The following is a 17,649-nucleotide window of genomic DNA, read 5'->3' as shown; positions in this document are numbered from 1 at the left end:
ATTTACCTAAGCTTCCTAGGCTCTGAGTATTAATTTTGCAATGTTAGTACAAGTAAAAGAGGGTATTTCTTCATAATGAGATCTTTTGCTTAAATTGCCATACTTATCTTTCCTTTTGTTAATGCCTAAATATGTCTATGATAGTTATTCTGTTGCCATTTCCTATATTATTATGACTGATCTGCCTTGTTTCCTGTTGATTTTATGTGCTTTATTAAAAAGATTGGTTGGTAATATTCAGATGAATTTCCAGTCCCCTAAACTAAAAGTGTCTTCAGATGTTCATGGTGCCATAAAAGAATTTAACAAAATTTCTGGATAAGTTTTTCCTATATTTTTATCATTCCCCCTTGAAAACAAGATGACTTAGTGGTTCCCAGACATTTTATTTATTCATCTTCTTTAACTCTTTGGCTATGGAAGAATTATTCCTTCATTCTTTCATGAGTTGGAAAATCAAAAAAAGTTATCTTTGATTCTTCTCAACTGGAAATTCAAAGCCACTATCCCTTCCTTAATATGCCCACTCACTAAACAAATGGTGCTCTCTTTATTTTTAGTTATTCTTCCTTCATGCAATATATCCTAACTTCAGTTTCCCTCTTTCCTTTCTTACAAGTTCCTCCCACTCTCTACCTCCCCTTTCTCCCAGATCCATTTCTCCTCCTTTTCCCTTCAGAAAAGAGCAGACCTCCCAAGGACATCAACCAAACATGACATAATAAGTTACAATAAGCCTAGGCACAAACTGTCATATCAAGACTGGACAAGGCAATCAAGTAGTAGGAAAGGGTCCAAAGAGCAAACAAAAGAGTAAGAGGTATCTCCACTCCCACTGTTATGAGTCCCACACGAATACCAATGCAAACAACCACAACATATTTGCAGATGGCCTTGCTTAGAACCATATAGGCGCCATGATTTTTGGTTCAGTCTCTATGAGTCGCCATAAGCCATGCTTAGTTGAGTCTGTGGACCATGTTTTCCTGTTGTGTTCAACCATTCTGGCTCCTACAATCCTTCCTCTTCCTCACTCATGGGTCTCCATGAGCTGTGCATAATGTATCTGCTCCTATCAGCTGCCTGAGAAAACCTCTCTGATAATGATTTGGCTAAACAAATATCTATGAGTATAGCAGAATATCACTAAGAACCATTTCATTGACTTTTTTCTAGTCATATTTAATTCTATCCTTGTTCTCTGAGCCATGCAGCTTCCAGTTCTGGCCATCTAAGCAATGTCATGTATGAATGCCCTCTTATAACATGGGCCTCAAATTAAACTAGTCATTGGTTGGATAGTCCCATAAATTCTGTGCCATCATTGACACAGGAAATCTTGGAGGCAGGATAGATTGTAGGTTGAAGGTATTGTGACTGGGATGGTGTCCCAGTCCCACCACTGGATACAGAAAACGGCCGATATTATTACTTACCAGGTGTCCTTGCCAGGGTAACCATAATAGGTTCCAGAACTAGATTTGCACATTGCCTCCCAAATGTTCCCCTGTTGTCTTTTTCAGTGGACATTTGAGGGTATATCACAGTGGGGAAAGTACTTACTAACACACAGAAAGTCCTGGACTCATTCAATTTTCACCTTGTAAAAACAGCAAAAAGAAAAAAAAATATATATGGAGATAAAGAAGTAATTCATGTTTGTTTTCCAAATGAAAAATTACTGCTTAACTTTCTGAACAGAGCTCTCTTCCCTATATTCAAATCTCTTAATCAAATCTTGGTCATAGCTTGTAAAAGTTTATGTTTGCTACATAGTAATATTGCATATATTAGTTATAGAATGCTATAATTTAACCATTTTATTTAATTATGAAAACTAGTTACTAAATTCAAATAATACTGACAATACATATGATCAAACTAAACACACATAATAATATTGCCCATTTTTCTTTTATTTATACAATTTTTCTGGTATATTTTTATCATAAGATATGAATCTAAATACATTTTACAACTTATGGTTTATTCTTAATATCATTGTCTTTCCTTACATGGCCTGTAAAGTTTCTTTGTGAGCTTACTTCTAATAGAAACTGGTCTTGGAAATTCTTTTGCTTTTGATTGTGAGCTTGTCTTTGTGTGTCTTTTTATCTCCTATGGTCCTTGAGATGTCATACTTTGTTATCATCTGTAATGTAAGCTTAGGTTTCGATTCCTCAAAGAAAGATCATCCAAGCAGCAAAATTTTTTGCACCTTCCTCTTAATGCTTGATGGAGGATATTTTCCAGTTTTTGCTTCAGTAGGAGTGCCGTGTTATTGTTAGTGACTTGTCTGAGACCAACGTTTCTTTTCCAATATGAAGCTACAGTTAAATATCATAGCTGACATGTCATATACTCTGATAACCCCATACTTTGTTAAACTGCATATTATCCTCCCAATCTGTATTGTGTTCCTTCCCTATTTTTCTTTATCTGACACATGGAACTTCCTGATCCATGGTTAAAAGGATAAACTTTAATTAAGAATGCATTATTAATATTCAACTTGGAATTACAATCAGACTGAGACATTGTGAAAGTGATCAGTAGTTTCTTCTACTCGTTTGGAGAATTTGTTCTTTCATGTGATTTTTTTTTAATTTCAAAAAACACTTTAAATTCTAAGATTTCAAAGCAATTTAAAATTCCAAACTTAAATTTAGCAGTTACTCTAAGTACAATTTCCATCCGGTTTAGGATTCAGGAGTGTATTTTGTTTTGAAAGCATGACCTGTAAAGCCTCTCCTGCTGTGTCACTCAGGTGTATTGAGGACAGAAGAAAGCATCTATCCCGATAGTTAAGTCATCATCACGCTACCTCAGTACCTCAATCTGCGCCTAAGTACATATGCTTTATTGCAAGTGTCACCCCCTTACCTTTAAATCTCTAACATATGCTCAAGAAATTACAGTAAGTTGGTAGGTTTACAGACACAGCAGAGTGACGTTCAGTTATAGAATATCCTCCACTATTTTTAATCAACTATGTAGAAAATATTGGGAATTTTACAATTTTTTAGTTTCCCTTAATATGTAATTCTTTTGTTGACTTGCTACTGATGGTACTCTCAGGATGATGTATTATAATGGTGATTGCACCTTTGTTTTTACTGTACTTTGCAGATTAACCCTAAATGTATTTTTCTCCTTCTTTTAATTTATTCTTTGTGTCTTTCACATCATGCATCTCCATCCCATTTATATTCCTATCTCTTTGCATCTACCCTCTGCCTTTGCATATACCCCCCAAAATAAAATGAAATAAATTTTAAGAAAAAAAGAGGGAAATTATCAGTCTCATCACAGAAGTTGTATTGTGACACCCTTTTATCTACGTAGCTTTAGTTGTAAGTGTTTATTGTAGAGAGCCATTGGTCTGGTTTGAGGACTTTGGTTTCTGCTACATTATTGATGCTGGGCCCTCACTGGGACTACTCTTGGTTATCTTGCTGCTGCCCTGAGTTGTAGACATCCTGCAACTTTGAATTTGTGGGACCAGTTCCTTTACGTGCTCTTACAGATCCCAGACGGAATAGATGTTGGGATGGGCCAACACCTAACCCTGGTTCTGGGCCTGAATAGTTGCAGGGATGGTCAGCTCTATTTTGTGATAAAAAAATACTTTTTCAAAAATATATACTAAAACCCAGAATTATATAGTTACTGGGTATGTAAATGCCCACATTAATAAGACTGAGGAGTAGGCTTTCCAATATACATAGTCCTAACAATACATATAATTTTTGTTGATTTATTTCTTCATTTGTGCTAGCTAAAATGCCATGTCACTTTTCTCACTTTTATACTAACGAATGTTAATGAGAATAAATACATATGGTTATGATTCTTTCTATATAAAATTCACTTTATTGTTTAATCTTGTGTATGTGTGTGCACCTATTAAGACTGATTAAAAATAGTGTGTGCTCTTACCACTGAGATTCTCTAGAGCACCTATTTAGTTTTTTTTTTTTTCCTCCATTTTGATGGCTATGATGGGCTTCATTTTCATGGGTCTACAGATTTTTTTAATTTATTTTTAATAGACTTATTTAGATGTTTGAATGTTATTATTTAAGTTTTAACAAATGTTTCATTTTTATGTGCATAACAATATTTTCATAATATTTTTGACTCTCTTTTAGTAATGATAAGATTTTGTTTAAATGTAGTCAAGTATGTTCATTTCTTTTCATATTATTAGTTTTGTAAAATATATTTTATGTCCAATGTCCTCCCATACTGAGAGTTTAGAGTAATCCTCTTCTAAGATTTTTAGGAATCTTAAAATGTTCTTATCTTTGAGTACTAAATTATAAAGGTTTATATTGTATATCAGAGATGACTGAGAAATAACTATACATTTGAAATAGCAGTTGTGTGTTGTGGGACTAAGGCCCAAGGAAATAATAAGAAATATGAGAAAGGAATGCATATATATGAGGGTCTTTCTTGCAAATCAGGATTGAACATAGTCAAGTTAAATCAATTTCCATTATTATGAAAATCAACATATAATTACTGAAATAAAATCTTGGATTTATTATAAAATTCTCTTCCTATCAATATAGAAACCCGAAATATGTTTAATAATGGCAGAAGAAACAGCTAAAATCATGTTTGAATTTTAAATATAGAACTATTTTGGTGAATTTAGAAACAACACAACAGTATTAGCTACTGATGTTTAAAGAAACACTTTTGCATGCATTCTATCATATGCTTTGATTTTTCTATTTTTAAGACTGATGTGTAAGGGAATGTCTTCTTTAAAAGGCAATTCACTAAATCTTAAATTTATTCAAATAATACACTGCTTCCTTAATGACATTATTACTGAGATGTTGTATCACCAAAGAATCTAGTTTTATTTTAAGTCATCTGCCATAATTACTGAAATGTAGAAAATTAAATTTTCAATTTTAAGAAGTTTTAAAATCATAATATGAAGGATTCATATTAAACTTTGTGAGGCCATATTTAATCGTCAATATTCATTTTTTTTCTTAGGAAGTTTGGGCATGTTGGCATGAATTATTGTCATACTTGGAGAAGGCAAACAAGTGGCTTAATGAAGTAGAATTGAAACTTAAAGCCACTGAAAATATTCCTGCAGGACCTGAGGAAATCACTGAGGTGCTAGAAGTAAGTGGTGAATTCATCCAAATGATCTTTGTGTGCTACCTCGAAAAGCGCTAGTGCCAAAGAGAAGACAATGTTTAAAAACACAAGGAAGAAAAATAGCTACAGGATCCTTTAGTCCTGCTGTTTCGACAAACCCTTCTGCCTTCTAGGATCCTTCCAGGTCTCAAGAAATTAATATGAAATTACTTGTCTTCTTATCTTGGATATTTAAAATCATGTCAATGAGTACTGTGTGACTTAAATACTTTATAAACAAACGTACCTTTCAAATTGTCATATACATACTTTTTATTTTAGACTTTAGATATGAAAAATTAAATGAGTTTGCACACACAAGGTATAAATTACATTATATTCTGATGTTTAATTAACCATTCATGTTGTATACATTTTGCTTAGTTTTTTTTATTATCACTAACCTGCAATAAATTAGATTGTTAGCATATTCAGTATATGTAGATCTGTAAAATAAATATAGCACCTTTGTGACTGCTCAGAGGCATTCCATAACCAAACGATTCTTGTGAAATAACAGTGTGATAAATTCTCCAGAAAAAAAAAAGACAAAGAAAACTTATCATGCTTCATTAAAAAGTCTGGCAGTCAGAATAAAGACTGGGATAGTGCAGCTATCATAGGAATTAATCTCATTTTATACTTATTAACAGACTAAATTTTTATACCACATTTTAAGTAATACTTTGAAAGAAGGTGGCATGTTCAAATTGGTTTGTGTGTCTCTCACATGTGAAAGCTAATAAAAATAATCCCCCAAAACATGAAAATGAAATAGAAAATATGGGAAAAAGAAAACTAGGAGGTGTTATAAGGGACATGAGAGGAAGCAAATATGATCAAAATATGTTAGATATATTTGGAAAATTATAAATGTCCCATTGTTTGTATAATTATAGTAGCTAATAAAATGTAGCCCATTTAGAGAAGACTGATAAGGCATCAAAGGAGAATGTTAAGGTGAGGAAGAGGAGGCCTCATTACTAATATTTACCATCTTGTTGACTGTTGCATGTAAATATTTGTTTGATGAGGGAGGTTGCTGCCAATTATTCTTACAGGCAGTTTATATTACAAAAAGGATGTACCAGTATTTGACAAGGATATAAAAGTTGTAGTACTTCCAGCTTTCCTAGCTACTAAAGATTTATATAACTGAATTCTTAATTGATATTGTTTTTGTTTGCATTTTCGTTTAAATTTATATATACATTTTAGCATATTCTTCCCACACCCCTACTTCTTCAAGATCCTCTGGGAAATGGAAAATTAGTTAACCTTTATTTAATCAGTTTATCTTTTATTTAATTAACATGTTATATACTTTATCAGGAATTAAGGAGAAAAAATTGCTCTACTAAAGGTTTTATAAAATGTACATATTTGCTACATATAATGAAATGTTACTAGAAAAATCAATACTAACATTTTTGTATTAAAATTTTGATGAGTTTTTCTTATAGATTTTAGATGTCAAAAGTACATTTTTACAAAACAATTGGGAAATAATGATATTCTGATGCTCTAGAAACTTCAGAGCAAGATATATAGAAGTTGTTCAGAATTTAAAAAGTAATAGGCCCATAAGAATGACATAAAACCCTTCTGAGAACAGTTTCATGATTTTGGAAACAACAACTGATTGAAAGAATTGGAGCCTGTATTTATCACTTATTTTATGGTTGTAAGTTCTAGTGAAATGATATTGGATTACTTATTCCCTAGAATACATAAAACTGGCATTGAGGTTATGGTTCTTTATATAATCTATCCAGAAAAATCTGTCAACGTTGAACTTTTTTTTTTCAATTAAGGATTAGAAGGCTGTAAATAATAGAAAGCCAGGAAATGGCTTGGCAGCAAACATCCCCCAAAATGAAAGGAAACATCTTTTCTCAGCACACATACATATACATGTACACAATCATACATCCAAACACAGACACAGACACACACACACACAGACACACACACACACACGCTTCACACCACAAAGAAAATTACGCAGAAATGACAATGGTCCAGCCAAAATCCCCAGGTGATTTCTGTCTGCTGTCTCTTTCTGAGCACTAAAGAACTTCATGTCATTTCTATCTACTTCCAGTCCTAAGATGTCAATGTGAAAATATGTGAAGAGTGAAGGAGTTTCTTTGAGAAGAAACGACTTATGAGCCGCTGCTGCACATATTTTCAGAAGAATCACATTATTTACATGTCACTGACCATTACAAAGGCAAACAAAGAAAAATCCAAAACAAAACAAACAAGCAAAAAGAGAGAGAAATTGAGCACTTTACCTTTTCACGTTTTAGAGCAAAGGTCATCCCTAAGAAAGTGTCATGTTTTAAAATCACAGTCTATGAAATAGTGACAAGTCAGTGAAAAAATCAAAAGCCATCCTCCCATTTTTAAAGAGTGCTCCTTCATGCTTTATTATCCAAATTAAATGTTGCTTTACACTGCTAATGTCTTAATTGTATGTAAATGAGAAAATGCTGAGCTTTGTGCATAAATTAGAAAACTTAGAAAAAGGAGAAATATTAATTATAGAAAATGTGTTTCAGTCTCTTGAAAATTTGATGCAACATTCAGAAGATAACCCAAACCAGATTCGCATATTGGCACAGACCTTAACAGATGGAGGAGTCATGGATGAACTAATCAATGAGGAACTTGAGACATTTAATTCTCGTTGGAGGGAACTACATGAAGAGGTATGGAGACAAGTGGGAAATCTCTTTAGTTTACCTTTTATAAATGCATGCCAGACAGACATGGTCTTCTCCAATAAAAGGAAAAATTATTTCAGTTTACTTCAGCCTTCAGTTTTAGAGAAGTGACTGAATTCTTTTGACATGCCTTTCATTCCTTTTAGAAATACATGAAAAGTATGGTAATTTGTTTTATTTATTGATTTTTATAGAGCTCTACATTTTTCTCTGCTCCCCTCCCTGCCTCTCTCCTCCCCTTCAGCCCTCCCCCAAGATCCCCATGCTCCCAGTTTACACAGGAGAAAAGTGTTTTTTAGCAGGAAACTGAGACATGTCAAGAACAAATAGCATGTTAACTCAATAAATTATATTATACTATGCTGTCTTGCTTAGTTACGGTTCCTATTGCTGTTATGAAAGATCATGACCAAGACAACTTGGGAAGGAAAGGGCTTGTCAGCTTAGAGTCCAACTAGGCCATACCTTTTAATTATGCCACTCTCTGGTGACCAAAAATTTAAATCTATGATCCTGTGGGGGCCATTCCTATTCAAATCACCGCATTATACATAATTAAAGGGTAATCATATATGAGGATTCACATACATGGCATGGTTTTCCTAACCAAACATAAAATAACATATGTTCCTACTGTTACATTAAGGCAAACATAGACAAGCAAATAAGGATCAATAATTAAAAGTCAAACCTGGGTTGCATAAATCAGTTGTTCCTGGGTAACATTTTAAGTTTTCCATATCCTCATGTGCGATATTGATATTTTTCCAAAGAATTTTTTAGTGAGAAAATACTTCTTTAAAGGTGTTAGGTACAGAATCAAGATCAAAATATATATTTAATAAATGTTAAGATTTTTTAAAAAATTTTGCCTGGTTTGTATGCCAGAGTGCATTCCTTCTAACAAGTAGTTGTGTACATCTATATGTGTACCATAGTTAATGAAGACAAGCATAGGAAAGCCAATAAAAATAAATATATAAAAATATATGACAATTTTAAATATAGTAAACATGTATGCTCTTACAAATTCAATGTATCTATAACAGGAATGAGAAAGCACTCCTTACAAGTTATCAAGCATTTGGATGGGTTCAAGAAACTGGTTACTCTGTGAAACCACCCTAGCTACCCTGGAACTTGCTCCCTAGAGTAGGCTGGCCTCAAACTCATAGAGATCTACCCACCTCTGCCACCCAAGTGCTGGGATTAAGGGCATGTGCCACCATGCCAGGCTGTTTTCTAAGTCTTCACATTAGGTATTTGCATATTTGCCTCAGTAATCAATTAAACACTAAATATAGCTGCAAAATAACTTGAAACTACAACAAGTAATGACTGTGTTTATTATATACATATCGACCCAATGATAACCTTGTAGTTATTTGATATTTGATAATGCAAATAAATATATCTGGTACTTTGTTGAAAGCAATATTCTTTCTGAAATAATATCCTTAAAATCTGTGATGCTGATATTTAATAATACGTTGTGAAATGAAATGTTTTCTTATAATTTTCACTTTGAAAACTTCACCCAAAGACACCGTGCTTGCATTACTGCCACTACTCCCTCCCTGTTCAAGTTTTTCTGTGTTCCTCTATCTGAAATCTATGGTAGCTGTACAAATTAACATTATTATATTATAAACATGTGTACATATATGTACAACATATGTATATATTATATATGTATGGTATGTGTATGCATGTATATATAACCTACTAGTCTACTTAGCATTGTATGCACATTTGTCCTGTGCTAACACCTTGGACTGGACATCGTATGCAGGAGGTCAGTCATAGATGATATTAATTATCCCACTTTCATCCACCATTGTCCAGCTATAACTCTTTATTTAAAGTGATACCATGGTAAAATTTCCCTGTCAACATTGGCATGTCATATGGTATTCTAATTATGCTGATCACCAAGCATATTGTGGAGATTTTCTGGATGCATTTTCACTGTCTTTCCTAAAGGACACTATCTAGTTACACGAAACTGATAGTTTGAAACCCAGATTCTAGAGTTTAAATTGGGCACTTGAATGGAAATTGTGAATTACTTAAGTAATTGAGAATTGCCGAACAAGATCAATTATATTATTCTTTGGATAATGTCACTGGCTATCTACTGAGGATATGTTATTTGATGGCTCAGAGAAAGAGAATAATTATAGTCAAGAGTCATAACTTTGTTTTTAAGTCATTATTTTTGTGGATAGAGAAAAGCATATTTTCCATTAAAAACAAAATATTTTTCCATCCAAAGATAAGCCCTACCCCATTTTCTCCTCAATTAAATGCTTATGTCAGAGGTTTGAAAGGGTTTTATTGCCTACCTAATGTTTCCTATAGCTGCAATTATGCAGAGATAAGGTAACACTCAATTGCCTGTAAAATCAATCATACAGCCAGGGATTTTTATTGCCTATGAATACTTAAAAGGGGTGTGCTCTATCCTACTCCTAATTCCAAAATGTAAAGTTGTACTCAAATAAGAAGTAAATTATTTCAATAATTTTAAAGGCATCTTTCAATCTTCTAGTTATAGAAACAATCTGAATGATGATTAACAACCCAGAAATCAGCTTCAAAGTCATACCAAGGCACATCAAAAAAAAAAAAAAAAAAAAAAAAAAAAAAACTATAGCTTTATTTTCTACTTAAATGACAAAATTTCTAAGTTGTTCTAGTATGCAACAAAATGCTTACTGATGGTAGTAATACTTGATTGGTTATCAAGGCCTCAGTACTATTCAAAATAACTGATATCATAGTCTCTTTCTTTTTTCAAATTTCTTTATGATATGGAATCTTGGGGATACCTATTCTATGCAAATGGCAAAAGTATCAAAAACAATAAGTGAGCCAAGATTTGTGAGCATTTAGATTCAAATATCTTTGTACATGCAACCTATGTCCATGAGCATTTTATTATTTTACTTTTTTTTTAATTTACTTTGAAACACGGTTTAGCCTTACAGATCACTCAGGCTAAAACTCCTAATTCTCTGGCATCACATTCACAAGTGCTAGCATTATTGTGTTAATGCAGGGACACTGATTACTCCTGTCTTATTTCTCAACTTTTAAAGAAAGCTAGATCATGTGTTTAAAGTATCAAGACTAAATGAAGCTATGGGGGACTAAAAGAAGAGAAGAGATTAGAAACAGGAGGAAGAATGTTGACTATATTCAGCATACATGATATATTTTCATTAAAATAACTATGATATCTTTCTCTATGAACAATAAATATATTCCAATAGAATTATTAGGAATGGTTAATTAAAAGGATATGTTTTATAATTTTAAATATTTTAATTGTATGTTCAGAAATCCAAAGCCTTTACAGTTGCTTATGAAAATAGTTATCTTTTTTAAATCTTTGATAAGAATTTCTATCTTTTACATATCTGCCTATGAGTTTATGTATTTATATTCTAATGGCATGTATGAATGTACATGCTATAACATGCAAGTAGAGATCAGAAGACAACTTTGTGGAGTTGCTTCTCTCCATTTACTTTTATGTTGGTTGTAGGGATCAAGTTCCCTTCATAGACTTTTATGGCAACTGCCCTGACCCACTCACTGAACAATCCCGGGGTCTCTGTCTGTAGTCTTTTACCTGAAACTAAGTAAGAGGCAGAGTAAAAAAAAGAAGAAACAACATCATATTTGCTTAATTCTACTTTAGTATTAACCATCATGATAGATAGCTGCAGAGACCCCTTAGCTGTTCCAGGTAATTATGACAGATTGTTCACTCTGTGTTACATCTTGCTTAGGATAAATAGACCGGAAAGGCAAATATCGATTCAAGGCACACTGAAAAGAACTGGCTTTGCATCAAATACAGGGTTTAATTCTGTTACAAAACCTTCTGTCTAAAATGGAAAATGTGCTTTGTGGTTTTATTCTTTTAAAACATTAAGCTATAATGATAATCATATTAATGCTCGCTATTCAGTGAGCCTCAATTTTATGTTAGTCTATTTGATGTTACTTACACATAGTGCGAAACGTATTTCCAACTTAGTTTTCTGAAATAAATTTTATGATCTAAAAATGCAGGAAGGATGTTAACTTGCAGTGCCATGAAGGAGCAGGCTACAGCGTTTAACATGCCTTGAGTGGTATGGCACAGGAAAATGTTTAATAGATTAGCTGTGTGTTGAAACATCCTCACTAGAAGAGATGTGCAAGGAAACATTTAAGAGCAGGGAATAAGATATAGAGAAGAGTATCACAGGTAATCTCCCCATGAGCACTGACCCTTCTGTTGCCCTATTAAATCTAGTCATTTTTTTTCAGTAAATCAAGATAATTGACAGTAAGTAAGTCTAAGTATCAGACTTAAGTAATTTTATTAATCGTGTTTCAACTAAGTCTAAGAGGAAGATATTTTTCCTTATAAAATATTTGCATTTGTTTCTGATTAGTGCTAATAGTCTGCAATTACTCTAAATTCTTCATTTGTCTGGATATTCAAACCAAGTAAGAGGGGAAAGGAGACTGGTTAGTTTCGCAAACGCTGGTACCTTCAGAAAGTTTTCAGTCAACGGAAGATACAGTAGTAAGACATATTTGACATAGACTATCAAGTTATTGCAGGACAAAAGGCAAACAGTAATAAAAAGATTTACCTTGGAAAGGAAAAAATAAAATTTGGACTAGACAAAGGTAATTTGATGAGGAAAGAAGTAAGAAAATAACTGATTTATGGTGAGCTCCATCTCTCAGGAATTTGTACAAGGTTTACGCTCATGAATCTAACATGTGAGGAGGCAATGGGTAGTAGAACAAAAACATGGTATCACTGTGTATTTAAAACAGGATCTCCATTGTAAAAGAGCCATTAAAGAGGCAAAGTGCACAGCAAAAGAGTTCCTATTCCAATCATGCTCTACTTTCCTTCAGTAAAATCACATGTAGTGAGAACAGTCCGTTTCTAAGCATCTCACAGTTTTCTCTAAAATACTTCCTTAATCAGAACCGTGAACAAATGTGTACCTAAGGATTCAAAAGAAAATATAATCTTGGTTGTGTTATCTTTATTGTCTCCAAGAAGTGTTTGATTATAGTCTAAAATAACCAAGAGCCTAGTCTTTGGAATCCTGTCTTACAATTATAGCAATATTCAGAAATTTCTCATTTGATATTCTTCAATATGTCACCATGTCTTAGGAGCTTTCATGTGAATTCTACATATCATTTTCTCTCTAAATTATCCAATTTACATTAGCTTCTTATTTTAGCCTGTTAGCTGTTCATCATTCTCCTTAATTATGGTAATCAGATCAGGTTCATACTTTAAGGAGTTTGTACAAACAGCAAATGTAGAACCCTTGTTCAAAATGTTATAATTTCCTGACAGAAACAGCAGAACTTTCGACTAAGTAGGGGCTCTTCTAGAATATATTACTATGTGGCTGCCTGAGTTACATAAAAAGGATGGCATGTCCAAGTGTTATTTTTATGGTTTTATTGCTTTTACACTTTTAATTCTTTTCAAAAGTATCCCGAATAACTCAACCCCATTTCTATACAATATTACTGGTTAATTATTTCACTGGAGATAATCTACCAACAAAAATGATTTGATTTCTTCCAAAAGAGATTTTTTCCCCTATTAGACTTAATCCATTAATAATAATAGAAACATCATCTGGGATTGCATTATCCTCTTTATTTTTTGTGTGTGATCTTTCTTTCTTTGTGAAAAACAGCATAATATATACCATGGATCTTTATTATTAAGTTGGTTGCTCTCTGATAAAATTAATATCCTTCTAAAAAATTTGCCGTGTAAGCAGGCTGTTAGGATGAACATCTGGGTTCAAGCTGACTTAGTGTTTAGCAGGATAGTAGACACTATGCTTGCTACTGTAATAAATTAGTAACCACACTTTGAGGGAAGAAAGCCATTTATATTAATATTATATTAGTTCTAATAATATTAATACAGATATATATGTAAAGATAATAAATAGTCAAACCATTCAATTCAGGAAACATAGACTTAAAGTTATGCTCCTAGGTTTTTTTTTTTTTCCAATGTAACTCGAGCTAGAGTCACTTTCGAAAAGGGAACGTCAATAGAAAAAAAATTGTCTCAAGTAGATCGGTGTGTACACAAGTCTATGGGTACATTATTCTGATTAGTGTTTAATTGGAAAGGACATGCCCCACTGGGAGTGGTGATACCACTGAGCAAGTAGCTCTTCAGTGCATAGGAATGCAAACTGAGTGTGTGTGTGCCTTTTGTCAGGGCCTACCAGTTAGTACTGGATAACCATTTGTTGTACTCTCCAGTAGAAAGGCCTAGTCCTCATACTCTCAGCATTTCCGAGTTGCCTATAGTTCTTTTTAGGTCTGTGGCTGTGTGAGCTCTCCCGCTTCCATGTCAGCATATCTACTTTGGTTGCATCAGTTCAAGTCATGTATTAACAACCATGTTGGTGAGACAGTATATGTCACTCCTGACACAGTCAAACTCCTTGTTCTTCTGGCTCTTACAGTCTGCACCCACTCTTCCACAATGATCCTTGCACCTTAGAAGCAGGATTTCTGTTGTAGCTGTATCACCCAGGATTGGTTCCACAGCAGTGAATTTTGATTTTGGTTTTCAGTAGCCATCTCCATATATTGTAAAGGGAATTTCCTTTGAAAGGTAATAACTATGCTTATCTGTGGGTAAAGGACCTTTATTTATAATGTACTTAGGGATTATGCTGGTTTAGTTAAATGGCAGCAATAGATCCCCTTCTTAGGCTCATAACTTCACTAGACCTGGATAGCTGGTTAGATTTCCGAAGCTAGGCGTAATTCCATTCTCAGTCAGTGGTTCTTGAGTCCAGTGAGAGGCTGATGATTACCATCAAGGTATTCAGGCCAGTGCTGCATCCTTAGGTTGGCTTGGCATGCTGATTGTTGTAATTCATAGGCATCATAGCTGAGTAGGAATGCTGGTAATTACCTCCTTTGAAAGTTTCCATGATACCTTTTGATGCCAGAAACCAAGTGCTCTTAGAGGGACGTGTGTCTGAAGTGTGTGTGTGTGTGCGTGTGTGTGTGTGTGTGTGTGCACATGCACGTGCAAATGTGTGTGTGTGCATGTATGTATTTGGATGCTGACTTAACTTTTATTAAAGATATTTTAAAATTATTCCTTTTATTTTTGGGTTGCTTTATACTTTTTCATATATCTCTGCTATTTTTACCTTTTCTCCCCTTTCTCCATAACAAGAGACACCCTATTTTTCCCACCTCACTTTTCCTCTTACTTACACACTATTATTTCCTCTTTATTCACCCTCACCCAAAGACTCTTAACTTTTCTGTTTTCTATGATTACTTCAGGTTATATAACCTGAATGATTCAATGATTCAGAGCTAGAAAATCAGATGATTAACCATATATAGCATTTCTCTTTCTAAGTCTGGTTCACCTCACTCAGTATGATCTTTTCTGCTTCCATCCATTTACCTGCAAATGTCATGGTTTCATTTTTCTATATCTTAGTATAATATCCTATACTATACTATAATATGCTGTACTATAAAAATATTATTAATACAATTTCATTATCCATTTTTCAGCTGAAGGGTATTTAGATTGTTTCCATTTCCTGGCTATTGTAAATAGAGCAGCAGTGTAAATGACTGTACAAGAAATAATGAAGTATACATTACAGACTGTGCAGGTTGTGCTTATATGCACATACTCACACACACACACACATACACCCACATGATTGTTAACAGTAATTAAGGACAGCTATATGGGACAGTTTCTGCTCATCTCTCCTGCCATTGAGATCCACTTCCTTTCTCATTAGAAAACAAACAGGCTTCTAAGAGAAAATAATTTAAAAAGTAACAGTTGGGCAGTGTTGGCACACAAATTTAATCCCAGTTCTCTGGAGGCAAAGGCAGGCTGATCTCTGTGAGTTCTAGGCCGGCCTGGTGTACAAAGTGAGTTCTAGGACAGCTAGGCCTGTTACACAGAGAAACTCTGTCTCAAAAATAAAATTAACAAAATAAAATATAGTAATGTAAAACATAGGAAAATCACATTGGAGTTGAACAAGACAAAGAGAAAGAAAAGAGCCCATGAGAAGGGACAAGAATCAGAGACCCATTTATTTACACACTCAGGAAATCATAGAAACACTAAACTTCAAGCCGTATATGCATGCAGAGGACCCAGTGAAGACCCAAGAAGGCCCCGTAAATGGTGCCTCAGTTTCTGTCAGTTCATATGAGCTTCACTCATGTTGATTTGGAGTCTTGTTTACTTGGCATCCTCCATGCCCCTTGGCTCTTACTCTTTTTCTGCCTCCTCCTCTGTAGGGGTCCCCTGAACACTGGGGGGCAGATTTAGGACCAAGGTCTCTTATTCTCTATAGAATGTCTGGCTGTGGGTCTCTGTATTTGTTCCCATCTGCTGCAGGAGGAAGCTTTTCTGATGAAGGCTGAGCAAGGTACTGATAAATCAACTAAAAACTAAGTCAGTTGTTTAATTTGATAAATTCTTTTAACTTTTATGTCTGTGCCACTTCAGAATTGTTTTTAGAGATTTCATCTTCACTGAAAGAAAACTTGCCTAAAATTTTTACTTATTACCTCCAGAATTAGAATTAACAGTTAATTCATGTAACATAAAATACCATTCTCTAGTTAGACACTTAGCTCTTTCTTAAAATTTAAATACCCATGGCTACTTTAGAATAGATTTTTTTCTGTCAACTACTTTGTAGATTTCTGAGGTCTAATAATCAAATCTTTTATTTAATATTTAAGCAAAACACACTAAAATAATATTTTTTATTCATTCACTGAGAATTTTATATTTGTATACATTTTTATTGTATTAACTCCAAAATTACTCCTATCAACTATTCTCATTTCATTCCTATACATCTTCCTCTCAAATTTACATCTTCTTTTCCTAGTTCAATGAGTCCAATTAGTGCTTTCCTTATGTGGTTGGGCATACTCTTATCAATTGAGAACAGGCAACCAAACAGGAATCACTTTCTGAAGAAAAACTTACTTTTCCTACCACATCTTCCAAAGTCCTTCAACTAAGGGTTGAGCTTTGTTAGCTCCTTCTCTTTTATGCTGAGGTTTTTACTGATTGGGCTTGTGTAGTTTTGTGCAGGGAACCAAAATCTTTGAATTCCTGATAGCAATGGCTCTGTTATGACCAGATGATACTGTTTTGCCACCTTCATCCCTAGTATCCAGCTATTATAATCTTTCTACCCTCTCTCCTGAAATATTTCCTGAGCTATGTGTGAGAGATTTGGTGTAGTTTAGGATTAAGCACTACTTTTTAAAGAGGAAAGTAGATGAAGGGTATATAGAGTAACATTTACTTATAGTAATTTCTATGTTTCAGAGAAATAAACATAAAGAAGGAATAAAACTATTTTAAGATCATCAGTTTTTATCATTAAAATACAGATGTATTAGTTACCATCAAAAGTATAAAAATATCAGAAAACTGTTTCATTTCTTCTATATTACTATGTTTCTAATAATTGTTTGTTTTTTTTTATTGAAAAAAATTCCTGCCTCCTCCCAGCCTCCCATTTCCCTCCCCCTCCTCCAGCCCCTCTCCCCCTTCCCCCACTCCTCTCCCCCTCCCTCTCCAGTCTGAAGAGCAGTCAGGGTTCCCTGCCCAGTGGAAAGTCCAGGGTCTTCTCCCCTCCATCCAGGTCTAGGAAGGTGAACATCC

General features: G+C 33.9%; 1 protein-coding gene across 1 annotated transcript in view; it reads left to right on the top strand.

Annotated features, from left to right (window-relative positions):
* The window catches only part of LOC126494487 (dystrophin-like), a 449,593-nt gene that overhangs the window by 311,990 nt on the left and 119,954 nt on the right, over window positions 1–17,649 (top strand). The window contains exons 23-24 of the mRNA XM_050131854.1: window positions 5,017–5,151; window positions 7,731–7,880. Coding sequence (XP_049987811.1) covers window positions 5,017–5,151; window positions 7,731–7,880 — 285 coding nt within the window. The remainder of the gene's footprint in view (window positions 1–5,016; window positions 5,152–7,730; window positions 7,881–17,649) is intronic.

This window comes from Alexandromys fortis, unplaced genomic scaffold (genome assembly GCF_014885135.2).
Source record: "Alexandromys fortis isolate MF-2015 unplaced genomic scaffold, M_Fortis_MF-2015_v1.1 scaffold_384, whole genome shotgun sequence".
Taxonomy (NCBI): Eukaryota; Metazoa; Chordata; class Mammalia; order Rodentia; family Cricetidae; genus Alexandromys; species Alexandromys fortis.
Note: the sequence above shows the minus strand (reverse complement) of the source record. Positions and strands in the feature narration are given on the sequence as shown.